At 51.2% G+C, this 13,325-nt stretch overlaps 3 protein-coding genes across 3 annotated transcripts; 2 read left to right on the top strand and 1 right to left on the bottom strand.

Annotated features, from left to right (window-relative positions):
* Window positions 1–307: 307 nt before the first annotated feature.
* Window positions 308–5,009, top strand: Aud_002348 (uncharacterized protein; the record flags this gene model as incomplete). Its single annotated transcript, XM_043287320.1, has 7 exons — window positions 308–324; window positions 389–530; window positions 599–1,115; window positions 1,172–3,657; window positions 3,787–3,862; window positions 3,920–4,429; window positions 4,480–5,009. The coding sequence occupies 7 exons, from the start codon at window positions 308–310 to the stop codon at window positions 5,007–5,009; spliced, it is 4,278 nt and encodes a 1,425-aa protein (XP_043143255.1).
* A 1,095-nt stretch (window positions 5,010–6,104) lies between these two features.
* On the top strand, window positions 6,105–9,345 carry Aud_002347 (glycoside hydrolase family 35 protein; the record flags this gene model as incomplete). The annotated part of the gene is made up of 5 exons (XM_043287319.1): window positions 6,105–6,900; window positions 6,952–7,075; window positions 7,130–7,238; window positions 7,292–9,077; window positions 9,128–9,345. 5 exons carry the CDS (start codon window positions 6,105–6,107, stop codon window positions 9,343–9,345), a joined length of 3,033 nt encoding a protein of 1,010 aa, XP_043143254.1.
* Window positions 9,346–9,565: 220 nt separating this feature from the next.
* Aud_002346 (phosphoketolase family protein) lies at window positions 9,566–12,004 on the bottom strand (the record flags this gene model as incomplete). The annotated part of the gene is made up of 1 exon (XM_043287318.1): window positions 9,566–12,004. One exon carries the CDS (start codon window positions 12,002–12,004, stop codon window positions 9,566–9,568), a length of 2,439 nt encoding a protein of 812 aa, XP_043143253.1.
* Between the last annotated feature and the right edge of the window lie 1,321 nt (window positions 12,005–13,325).

The following is a 13,325-nucleotide window of genomic DNA, read 5'->3' as shown; positions in this document are numbered from 1 at the left end:
AATAACATCAGAGGCTATTTGCACGTGATGTATAGACGTTAATCCAGCAACCAGATCCGCTAACCCGATTAGGCAATACACCTCAACGCGTCGACGCGACAGCGAGACCTTTTTGCTTTTTGTTGGATGGCCTCAAAGAAAGCGCACGCATGTATGTAGATAATTGTCACCTCACTCTTCATGCAATCAATCTATCAATACTCTCTCCTGTACTCTCTGCTGCCTTAGTATGAGTATGCTCTCAACTGCGTACAGTTCTGTTCATCGTTTTGATAAGTAGATGCTATCCTTCCCGCCATTCAGGGCCATGAAGGCCAATACAATGTGAGTGTCGCACCGATCATTTTCCGCCGTGGTGCCCACCTAACCAGGCATTGAACCATGGCAGCGCCTTTCATCGCAACGTCAAATCCAAGACACCAGACGAACTATCGAATCCCAACGTCTTCTGGGTTGGTGTCCTCCATGACCACAAGACCCCCGACAATGCCGACTACGAGACAGATGTCCTGTGGATCAAATGTCGTGGCGTGAGTGATCCACAAGATCTCTCAGTTATAGCCGACCAGATGCTGACGTGCCTTCCGATCGACTGCAGCATACCAAATTCGAAGATATCAGAAAACAATACCTGTTACGAGCTTCCCACAATGAACCAATCGTGTTCCGGCACAATGGCATTATCGTGGCCTCGATGAACACTATTGCGGAACTGGACACCTTTGGCGACCGTGTCATTGCTATCGAAGCGATCAAGGATTCAGACCTGGGTTCTCGTACAAGCCCAGCGCGACGGGATCCCCTTGAGCCCCTTTCCAATCTGGCCCCGGCGAACGGAGGATCGGTGACGTCGGATACGAGGATTAAGCGTGAGCCTCAAGTCTGGTCCTTCAATAACGAAAATCGAGTGCCCTCGCCCAAACAGCCCAACGCGACTGGTATGAGCAATTTGGAGTCGCCTACACGTCTCCTTGGGTCGAAAGAGGACACTCAAGGACATAATACCCTGCCCGCAGGCTCTCAGGATTACGTCACAGAGTGTGCCATGCGTGGTTTTATTCATGAGCGCCTCACAGAGATACTCCCTAGCTGTGTAGAAGCGGGGTCATCGATCGGTGAGGGAGCTACCATTTCATAACTCAGGTCCAACGCAACTTGCTGATGGTTACAGAACACCATCGGTGTGAGTTCGTTCAAGAGTGGAATATTCTGCCTTCAGACGCCCGCGAACGGTATAAAAAACGAGCCCTCTTGTTTACTCGCGCCCATAGTGCACCGACTTCTCAATTGTTGGCGGAACTGCATGAGTTTACAAGTCTCAACGCTGGGTTCTACCAGTATTTTTTCTCGTTCAAAGACGATTTCGATGTGTATGAGAAGCATCTTGATTCAGATCTAGCGTTTAAAATGATGAAGCAAAACTGGGACAGAAAGAAAAAATGTGACCAAAACATCTGGATCGAACTAGGAAGAGTGCTACGACACACACCTCCTCAGACCATGCTGTATTTGTCTACAACTGCTTCCTCCTCTGGGCTCACTCAAAATACTTTGACAGAAAATCCGTTGTTCCAGATCACTCCAGTCAAAGCCAGTGCGACATCAGATCGTCCTGAGCCCAAGGTTCTCCAGCAGCTCTCCCTACAGAACCTGTTTGCTGATAGCGCTCCTGAGCTCCTCGAGGCTGCCGTGCAACAAGGAGTGAAGTTACTTGAAGATTTGAAAGAGCCGCTCGGTCGCGTGGCGGTTGAAGATGCATCCCAGTGGCTCCAGGCTATAGAGAAAGTCCAAAGCCAGGCTGTGCAACCCAAGACGATTGTAGGTGTTGTCGGTAACACGGGGGCTGGAAAGTCATCCATCATCAATGCCATGCTTGATGAGGAGAGACTGGTGCCGACAAATTGTATGCGCGCATGCACGGCGGTGGTTACCGAGATCTCCTACAACACCAGCGATGATCCTTATCAGGCCGAAATTGAGTTCATCACAGGGGAAGACTGGGAGAAGGAACTCAAGGTCCTTTTTCACGATCTGTTCGATGGCAGTGGCAACGTGTCTCGCGACGCGTCCAATGAGGAAAGCGAGGCGGGCGTCGCATACGCCAAAATCAAGGCTGTATACCCTAAATTCACGAGAGAGATGTTGCAGAATAGCTCAGTCGAGCAGCTGATGAGGCATCCCAATGTTCAAAATGTGCTGGGCAGCAAGCGAGAAATTGCCGAGTCTGATTCTCTTCGCTTCTACAAGAAGCTCCAATTCTTCGTCGATAGCAAGGAGAAGACAACCGCCGAGAAGGACAAAGATAAGAAGCCTGCTAGAGATTTGGAATTTTGGCCGTTGATCAAGGTTGTCCGTCTTTACGTGAAAGCTGAGGCACTATCGACCGGCGCCGTCATTGTCGATTTGCCAGGTGTTCACGATTCAAATGCTGCCCGCTCTGCTGTTGCCGAGGGCTACATGAAACAGTGTACGGGTCTATGGATCGTGGCTCCGATCACTCGAGCAGTCGATGACAAAGCCGCCAAATCGCTGCTTGGTGACTCTTTCAAGCGACAGCTGAAGATGGATGGTGGCTTCAATACCGTCACCTTCATTTGTAGCAAAACTGACGACATCAGCCTCATCGAGTGTCAAGAGTCATTAGGACTCGAGGAGCAGATGGGCGTACACTGGGCTAAGTCCGACGAACTTGCCAAGGAAAGGCGAGTACTCAAGCAGCGGCTGGAGGAATTGAAAGAAACCAAAGCCGCATGTACAGCTTCCGCCGATGAGGTGGACGAAGTCCTCGAAGTCTGGGAGGCCTTAAAAGATGACATTGAGGATGGGAAGACTGTTTTCGCTCCCCGTGAAGATTCAATCTCCAAGAAACGAAAACGACGCTCGAGCAATGAGAAACCTGGGAGGCGAAAGAAGGCTCGGACTCCAAACGGGGACGCTGATAGTGACTATGTCGATAGTGATCAAGACAGCAACGATTCCGACGACGAGGCGGACGACGAGGAGGATCAGCCTGAAGAGTCTCGTGTTCCCCTCACTAAAGAACAAATCGCTGGGAAGATTTCGGAACTGAAGATGACGAAGAAGGAAAACCGTCGCCAGAAACAAGACCTCGAGTCTCAGATCAAGGAACTTCGGAAAAGAATTTCAGACATTGACGAAGCTGACGCGAAGATTGAAGCTGAGATGAGGGCGATAGCTATCTCCGGCCGTAACGAATATTCCCGAGGTGCGATTCAGCAGGATTTCGCCGCCGGAGTCAAAGAGCTTGACCAGGAACTCGCGGAAGAAGAGGACGCTGCCAACTTCAATCCTGATGTCGATGCACGCGATTATGATCAAGTCGCGAAATCTCTTCCAGTATTCTGTGTTTCGTCCCGGGGCTACCAGAAGCTGCGAGGACGTCTGCGAAAAGAAGCCGATGTACCTGGGTTCCAGTCTGTTGAAGAGACCGAGGTTCCTCAACTTCAGGCTCACTGCAAGAAACTTACGGAAGTGAGCCGAGAAGCCAACTCGCGAAGATTTCTGAACAGTCTCAGTCAACTTTTGAACTCTCTGCGCTTGTGGTCCTCTCCAGCCGGAGATGGCAGCCATCTCACTGATGGCCAGAAGACCAGGCAGAATACCATGGTGCAGAACAAAATACAGAAGCTCGAGAGTGTAAGTGCGAACGGTTCTTATCAAGATTCTCTGTATGGCTCTCTTCTCTTTGATCCATCCCATTTCATTCTTATTGTAACGGTTCAACCATGCTGTTTACAGGTTGCTGACAATGATGTGACGGAATAGGTGTTGGAAAAGCACGTCCGAAGCGTCCATCAGCAGATACGAGAAGAGTTCGACGACAACGTATTCGACGCCTGTCGTAAGTAGCCTATCTGGATCGTCACCAACCAGTTCTGACCCACTAACATGCGACCAGAGAACGCCCTCACGCCGGCCGCAGTTGAAGCAAACAAGACTGTCCTTCGATGGGGCGCGCCAGTTGACCGTAGCGACCGCACCGCTGGAGGTTATTACTGGTCCACGTACAAGGCTATATGCCGCCGTAATGGGCTGTATTCAAACGCTCAAGGGCATCACGACTGGAACGCCGAGCTGATTGAACCTATCATCAAGGCCATCGCCTCAGGCTGGGAGAAGACATTCTCGCGGCGCATCAACTCTCTTCTGCAGGGTGCTGCATCTGATGCTGGACGGTTACTGAAATCTTTCCACGACGACATTGAGCGAGAAGCTAGCCAGAATGGTCCAGTAGCGAGTCTTCATTTGTTATCTCATCAGCTACGCAACTACCAGGCGCTTCTCAAAGATGTTTGTAACGAGAATCTGGCGACAACGGTGGCCCAGGCAAAGGAAATCAACCGCATGTTTCAGCCTGTAATTGCTACTGCTCTCGAACCTGCCTACGAAACCTGTGTTGTAGAACGCGGTATGACCACTCCAAACCCAGGCTTGGTTTGACACTAATTGTCTTCGTAGGTACTGGAAGTTTCATGCGAATGAAAGCAGCCATGGTGGCCCATGTGGAACAGGCTCGCTGGACTATGTTCCGTGACAGTGCGGACACGGTCAAACGAGCATTTGAAGAGATGGTCAAGGCGGTTGAGGACAAGATGCTGTCGAAAACCAAGGAAATTCTGTCATTTGTGAAACGAGATTATATGTCGGCACTTGGCGGCAGCGTCTTGGCTTCGAGCAGAGCCTTGCCTTCCGGTCATCGTGTCGCGCGTGATGATGTCTTTCAGAAGATCAACACGGGGGAAGTTGCCTTTAAGCGGTTGGCGGACCCCCATTTCGAAGAAGACGATTGGAACCCCGAACAAGATGATGGAAAAGTCGGGGATGAGGATAAGTCTGACGTTCTAGATCAATGCGCGTCCACAGAACCTTCTGAAGAACCTACGAAAGAGGCCAATATTGGCGCAACCGAACTCCCTGGCACTGCTGTCATTGATCTGCCTATCGAAGAGGCGTCCCAGGAAAGCTTTGTCTCGCCACCAGATGGTTAGGAAAAGGCCCCGTTATGATTGACACATGATCCAGTTTGGCTGACGTACATAAGATTTGTTCAGATACGACTCCCCTGGCGAAGACACCTTTCTTTCCCAAAGCGCAGAAATATGTAAATGATGTACAAAACAATTGCATAATTGCATGACATTCTTTTCGACTTGACCAGAACCCATCACCTCTGCCATGTGCATTTGTTGACCGCGCAGCCCTGGCTGAGCCCGGGCAGGGTAATTGTTTTCTGGCCAGACTTACTCTGCATATCTCATTCAAGGGAACAGAGATTATCTGAGGCTGGATATAGAGTGTTTGCCTGTAAATACGAACGCGAGCTGAGCGTTCTACGGATTAATGTACAATATTTCTTATTCTAATCCCTACGGGGACTGAGACGACCTGCTTCCTCTGCCTGAGTATTATCAGCATGCTCTGCATCTGGTACAGATGGTTCCTCAATCGCATCATTGCTAGCCCCTATGAAAGAAATATCAACAGTCTGGTCAAATCCTGCGTGGTCAGCAGAATGACCCTGAGCAGTTACAAGCACACTCATGCCACCCCTGCCAGGTGTTCCATAGATACGCGTGAAAGAAAGTCGTCGTCCCAGCTGCCCAAGGGAAGGCCAACCCAGGGAGAGAAACATTGGACTGCAGCAATCAAAAAGGAAAAGAATGCACAGCCAGAGCCATGTTTTCCCTCGATTGGGTCTTAGAGAAATATCGGACTCTTCTCCGTTCTCAATGCTGAAAACATTCAGGCTGAATAGCTGAATCCATGTAGATCCTCTCGACTTCCCCGCATGTTGATCGTTTCTCCACCAATCTGGGGCAAGGATCTGGTCGAGGTTCCCCAATCGATACGGACTCGTCCCCTGATAAGGTCTATAGCATGATATGAGGTCGAAAATACATAATGCGATAGGAGAATTGGTGGGATTCCGTTTCCTTCTAATGGATCTTCCCCACCACGCGCCTGAGCACGCTGCGGGGGCGTACAGAGCGTATAAAATTCTGCGGTAGAGTTCAGGCAGGGGTGATAAACGTTCTTTGGCGGAATAAACCAGAAGAAAATACAATTTAGGTGCGAAGCGCACGATGAAGTCCCTTTTAAGGAGATTCATCGCCTTGACCGCCGCTGCTTCGGTAGTAGCTGCACCTTCCATCAGCCATCTTTCATTGCAAGCTGCTGCTAATAAGCGAGACCTTCAAAACTTAGTGACATGTGACCAACATTCTTTGTTTGTCCGGGGTGAGCGCCTCATGATCTTCTCGGGAGAGTTTCACCCCTTTCGACTGCCAGTTCCTGGTCTCTGGCTTGATGTATTCCAGAAGATCAAAAGCCTCGGATTCAATGCTGTCTCCTTCTATACCGACTGGGGCCTAATGGAGGGTAATCCTGGACAAGTTGTCACTGACGGGATATGGAGCCTTGACGAGTTCTTCACTGCTGCGAGTGAAGCTGGTATCTACCTGATAGCTCGACCTGGACCATATATCAATGCAGAGACCTCGGCAGGTGGTATTCCCGGATGGGTTCTTCGTCTAAAGGGCATAATCCGCTCAAATAGCGAGGATTACCTCCGTGCGACAGATGCGTACATGGCCACTCTAGGGAAGATTATTGCTAAGGCCCAAATTACCAATGGAGGACCGGTAATCCTGGTTCAGCCGGAAAATGAGTACGCGACTTGGCCCGACGTATCAGAGTCCAAGTTTCCGACAACGATGAATAAGGAGGTCATGGCATATGCCGAGAGGCAGCTTCGAGACGCTGGAGTAGTTGTTCCATTAGTTGTCAATGACAATAAGAATTTGGGATACTTTGCTCCTGGGACTGGATTGGGCGAGACGGATATCTACGGGATCGACGCTTATCCTATGAGATATGACTGTAAGAGCATCACTTTCAAGAGCCAATGACATATATCTGATGTACGCTCAGGTGGTAACCCCTATGTATGGCCAACCTATCGATTCCCGCGAGATTGGCAGCAGACGCACCGCAATCACAGTCCTACGACGCCATTTGCTATTATGGAATTCCAAGGGGGTTCAGGAGGAGGATGGTAAGAAATGCTATGGATACTTCTCTGTTCAGCGCACTAAGACACAATAATCAGGGGAGGAGTCACAGAAGACGGATGTGCGATTCTCGTGAACAATGAAGCTGTGCGAGTGGTATACAAGAACAATTACGGCTTTGATGTCACCGTTCTCAACATCTACATGGTGTGATATCCTCCCTCCTCCTGATTACTCCCGCTCCTAGCTGACTGTTTTAGACGTACGGAGGCACCAACTGGGGCAATCTCGGCTACCACGGAGGGTACACTTCGTATGACTATGGGGCCGCTATTACCGAGGATCGCCAGATCTGGCGAGAAAAGTATAGCGAAGAGAAGCTGCAGGCCCACTTCCTGAAAGTGTCTCCCGCGTACCTCACCGCAACGCCTGGAAACGGGGGGAATGGATCATACACAGGGAACAAGGATATAGCAGTCACTCCACTGTTTGGCAATGGAACAGCCACCAATTTCTATCTACTGCGACATGCCGACTTTACTTCGACTGGAAATGTCCAATACCGATTCCAGGTTTTGACGAGCGTTGGAAATGTGACGATTCCTCAACTAGGAGGCTATCTGTCCTTGAACGGCAGAGACTCCAAATTCCACGTCACTGACTATGATGTAGGCGGATTCAATCTCATCTACTCTTCCGCAGAGGTCTTCACCTGGGCTAAAGGACTCGACAAGAAGCGCGTGCTCGTTCTGTATGGAGGAGCAGAAGAACTTCATGAACTCGCTCTGTCAATGCATCATCCCCGACCAACCGTGGTTGACGGGTCCAGCATCAAGGTTGCCAGGAAGGGAAGCGCCTGGATTGTACAGTGGCATGTAACTGCTCAAAGACAGGTTTTGCACGTGGGAAACCTTGAGATTCACCTCCTCTGGCGCAACGACGCCTATCAGCACTGGGTCTTGGAACTATCAGCAACACAGCCAATTGCCAACTATAGCTCGCCATCCAAGGAGACGGTGATTGTGAAGGGAGGATACTTGCTTCGCAGCGCATCAATTGCAGGTAGCAAACTGCATCTGACAGGTGACGTGAACGCAACAACTTCCTTGGAGGTTATTTCAGCACCGAATCGACTCGACGGGATTATCTTCAACGGCCAGTCCTTGAAATCAACTCGGTCTAAGATTGGCAATCTCGCTGCAACGGTTCCTTATCAACCACCGGCTATCTCCCTGCCAGACCTGAAGCGTCTCGACTGGAAATACGTCGACTCTCTTCCCGAAATCTCCCCGGGGTATAATGACGAGAGTTGGACGCCACTGACAAACACATATACCAATAACACGCGCAAGTTCACTGGCCCTACATGTCTGTACGCTGACGACTACGGGTATCACGGGGGCTCTCTGATCTACCGGGGCCATTTCAAGGCCAATGGAGACGAGTCATGGGTATTCCTCAACACGTCTGGCGGCGTGGGCTTCGCTAATTCAGCATGGCTAAATCAAACATTCCTGGGATCGTGGACAGGTAGTGGAAACAACATGACCTATCCCAGAAACATCTCGCTCCCCCATGAGCTGTCTTCCGGGGAATCATACGTCTTGACAGTGGTGATCGACCACATGGGCCAGGACGAAGAGGCACCGGGGACTGACGCAATCAAGTTCCCTCGAGGAATTCTCGACTACGCGCTCTCGGGCCATGAGCTGTCCGATCTTGCATGGAAGATGACCGGCAATCTCGGTGGCGAGCAGTACCAGGACTTGACGCGAGGTCCGCTCAACGAGGGAGCCATGTATGCCGAGCGCCACGGATATCATCTTCCAAAACCGCCTACCGCCTGGTGGAAGTCATCCAGCCCGATCAATGATGGGCTCACCAACGCCGGTATCGGATTCTATGCTACTTCGTTCTCCTTGGATCTACCCGAGGGATACGATATCCCGTTGAGCTTCGTCTTTAACACCTCCGCATCAGACGCAAGATCAAGGACGAGCTATCGCTGTCAGCTGTTTGTCAATGGATATCAGTTTGGGAAATACGGTATGACAAGAAGATGAATAAATCAAACCTAGGTTTCTAACTGGATGCAGTTAATGACCTCGGCCCGCAAACCAACTTCCCTGTTCCAGAGGGTATTCTCAACTACAACGGGGTCAATTATGTCGCCTTAACGCTTTGGGCGCTCGAGTCCCAAGGGGCTCTGGTCGGTGGTCTGGAGCTTGTCGCCTCTACTCCTTTCCTATCTGGATACCGCAAGCCGGCCCCGGCACCTCAGCCTGGTTGGAAGCCTCGTCGGGGCGCCTATTGATGTGTCCATGAACGAAAGAACTGGATAGTAACTACAGTTTGGGGTTTGAGCAAGAATAGATGATGCGGCGTGGAAAGCCTACGGGTCTAGAACACAGATGCTAGATGGTCATTAGGAGATAAGAGGTCATAACAATTTGATACTCGTCATGGCTACATATAAATTATTCCTTCTTCAGCGTAGCAGGCTCAGTAAGAAAGGTCGCCATGATGCCGGTGGCTCAACACTTCTTCCGCAGACTATCCCAGGACCAATTGCGAATATAATCTGGATCGATGCCATCGTCAAACGCCTTGTTCATTGCGGCTAGCTGGAGATTGATCAAACGCTCCCGCACCCCCGAGGCGGTATTGCCAAGGGACGGGATACGATCGATAGCGTCGATCGCTAGGCTGTACCGGTCGGTTTGATTGCGTACAGCGAGCTCAAACGGCGTATCAATGCTTCCCTTCTCCTTGTAGCCCCGCACGTGCAGGTTTTGCTGACCCGGCCGCTTGTACGTGAGACGGTGGATGAGCCAGGGGTACGAGTGGAAGTTGAAGATGATAGGTTTGTTGGTGGTGAAGATGGCTCCCCATTTGCGGTCGGACATGCCGTGCGGATGATTGATGGTGGAGATGAGCCGGAACAGGTCAACAACGTTGACAAAACGGACCTTGAGCTGGGGCAGGTGCTGGCGCAGCAGAGCCGTCGCGGCCAGCGCTTCGTGCGTAGAGACATCGCCGCAGGATGCCATAACCACATCGGGCTCACAGCCCTGATCGTTGCTAGCCCAGTCCCAGATGCCGACTCCCTTGGTGCAGTGCTCAATCGCCTCCTCCATGTTGAGGAACTGCACGTGCTCCTGCTTGTCGGCCACGACGACATTGACATAGTTGACGGTGCGGAAGCAGTGGTCCATCGTCGACAGGAGTGTGTTGCCGTCAGGAGGGAGGTAGATTCGTACCACCTCGGGGCTCTTGTTAGCCACCACGTCCAGGAATCCGGGGTCCTGGTGCGTGAATCCATTGTGATCCTGACGCCACACGGTCGCGGTCAGGAGGATGTTGAGCGAGGAAATCTTGGCGCGCCATTCAACCGAGAGGCACTTTTCAATCCACTTGCAGTGTTGGTTGACCATCGAGTCGATCACATGGATAAAGGGCTCGTAGCTGTTGAGCATCCCGTGTCGACCAGACAAGACGTAGCCCTCCAGCCATCCTTCACAGGTGTGCTCACTGAGCATCTCCATCACACGGCCCTGCATGGCGAGGTTGCCGCCGTCCTCATCTTCTTTGAAGTACTCGGCCATCCAGACCTTCTTACCCGCCTTGTAGATCTCGGCAAGTTTGTTGGACTCGGTCTCATCGGGACCAAAGACTCGGAAGGTGGTCATGTTCTTGGCCACCACGTCACGCAGATACTTGGACATATTGGACATGCTTGGACGGATGGTGACACCTGGCTCGATGTCAGTCAGCGCGTAGTCACGGAAATCGGGCAGATCCATCGGTCGTCGCAGGAGACCGCCATTGCCGACCTGATTGGCGCTGATGCGTGAGTTGCCTGTCGGGGCCAGCTCCTTCAATTCGGAGATCAGTGTACCATTCTTGTCGAAGACCTCCTCTGGCTTGTAGGCCTTCATCCAGTTCTCCAGGGCCTTTAAGTGATCCGGCTTGCTCTGCACATCGGTGATAGGGATCTGGTGGGCACGCCAAAAGCCCTCTAGGAACCTGCCGTCAATTTCTCTGGGCGCTGACCATCCCTTGGGCGACCGAAGGACGATCATAGGCCAGAGGGGGCGGAAGGCCTTGTTGGACTCGCGCGCCTGTTTCTGGATCTTCTTGATTTCCAATACACAATGCTCGAGGGTGGCCGCCATGGCCTGGTGCATGCTCTCACGGTCGCTTCCCTCGACAAAGTACGGGGTCCACCCGTATCCCTTGAGGAGCATTTCCAACTCCTTGTGACTAATCCGGGCCAGAATGGTGGGATTGTTGATCTTGTAACCGTTGAGATGGAGCACCGGAAGAACTGCCCCGTCGGTGATCGGGTTGAGAAACTTGTTGCTGTGCCAACTGGTGGCCAAAGGGCCAGTCTCGGCCTCACCATCACCCACCATGGTCAAAGTGATGAGATTCGGGTGATCAAAGACGGCTCCAAAAGCATGAGAGATAGAGTATCCCAGCTCACCTCCTTCGTGAATACTTCCCGGGGTCTCTGGAGTTGCGTGGCTGCCGATTCCGCCGGGGAAGGAGAACTGCTTGAAGAATCGCTGCATGCCCCTTTCATCCTGCGCCTTGTCCGGATAGACCTCGGAGTATACACCCTCGAGATATGACTGCGAGAGAACGCCGGGAGCACCATGGCCGGGGCCAGAGATGAATAATACATCCAAGTCGTATTTCTTGATCAAGCGGTTCATGTGGATCCATGTGAAGGATTGACCAGCGTCGGAACCCCAGTGGCCCAGTAATCGAGCCTTGAGATGTTCCACCTTGAGAGGCTCTTTCAGAAGAGGATTGTCACGCAGATAAAGCATGCCCAGACAAAGATACATACTCGCACGGAAATAGGCATCCGTCTTGCGGAGCTCGTCTTCGCTCAAGGGGCTCCCTTGGATGGTGGACCGAGCGACTCCATACGCGGAGAGGCTCTCAATTTCACCTTTTGACGTCATTCTTGGTAATTGTTGAGTTCAATTCATCAACGATCTTTTCTCCTCAAGCGTAAGTAAGTAAAGTGGGAGTAGAATGAGGATACATAGACGTGGCAGAGACTGATGGGATGGAGGAAACGTTAGCAAAGAAAAACCGGGTTCAGTTTTATATAAAGACAGAGAATTGATATATATGGCCTGATAATGAGACGACCCCAGGATCTCCTAGTGTTTCGCTCATGCTGACCAGATGGAGGACGTTGACAAGGCAGTTCGATGACGTAGAATGATCCGAAGGAACCGACACCAGGTCTGGACGCGCTGAGTTCGGGTCTGAAGGCTCGATTGGATGGAGCATGATGGGTGTCATGATGTTTTGAGTTGGGAATAGGATTTGCGATGATATCTGACCTTGGATGCGCCCTTTGGTAGAGCAGAGCGATCAGGAGATTATCGCGAGGTCCATGGGCCCATCTACCGCACTTCTCGCATCTGATTGGGTCAATTTAGATAAGATCACGTGCTGTTGATGCCTTGGAAATTTGGCTTAAAATATCCTGATTCCTGAGGCAGCCACATACAAAAGTACCATGCCTCAAACATTCAGGGAACTGATGTTTAGATTCCTTGTATTATCGACCTTAGGTCTAAGGACACAGCAAGGACCCATATATGGCTTCGTGTACTGAGCCAAAGACACGTTCAAATTACGGCTGATGTAGATGAAATGCTTGGCCCTCGTCTCGATCATTCTCCCTCCGATGCGTCAATATTAAGCAATGATCACAACAGAAGGACGGCTGCGAGTCAAGAATGCCCCCTAGTAATTTATCGAAGCTTTTGCCCCTGTAGACGGTGAGAGCTTAGCGACCCAGCTAATTCTGCTACAATTGCGACATCTGAGCATTGCCAGGTCGCACGCCCATAAGACACGACGTAGTAGGCTCCACCACTCACTCAGACACCTGTGGTTAGCTACTGGATCGGAACCCGGCACTTGTTCCCTGACAAAGTCACTATTCCACTGCAAAGCGAGGAGAAGAGACCCTGGTGCTACATTGTCCCAGTAGGAGACACAGGATAGCGTTAACGCTTGTCCTCCGCGCCTTTGCTGCTTCCTGGTCTGCTGAACTGGCTGTCCGTCATTCTCTTATTTTTGGCAGCTTCAAAGTGAATCATGATAGTCGTTGTCTCTCGTCATCGGCATACCAAGTTGCACGGCCTCTCTTGAGTCTATCTCAAGTCCGGACCTGTTGTGGATTAATGGTCACTTCATGATAAGGAGAGAGTGATCGCCAGATGGTTTGAAGATGGCAGTACCAGTGGACAGCAAGCCATCTAT

Source organism: Aspergillus udagawae, assembly GCF_001078395.1.
Source record: "Aspergillus udagawae IFM 46973 DNA, scaffold_2, whole genome shotgun sequence".
NCBI classification, from domain to species: Eukaryota; Fungi; Ascomycota; class Eurotiomycetes; order Eurotiales; family Aspergillaceae; genus Aspergillus; species Aspergillus udagawae.
The sequence above is the reverse complement of the archived record's forward strand: the minus strand, read 5'-3'. Positions and strand labels throughout refer to the sequence as shown.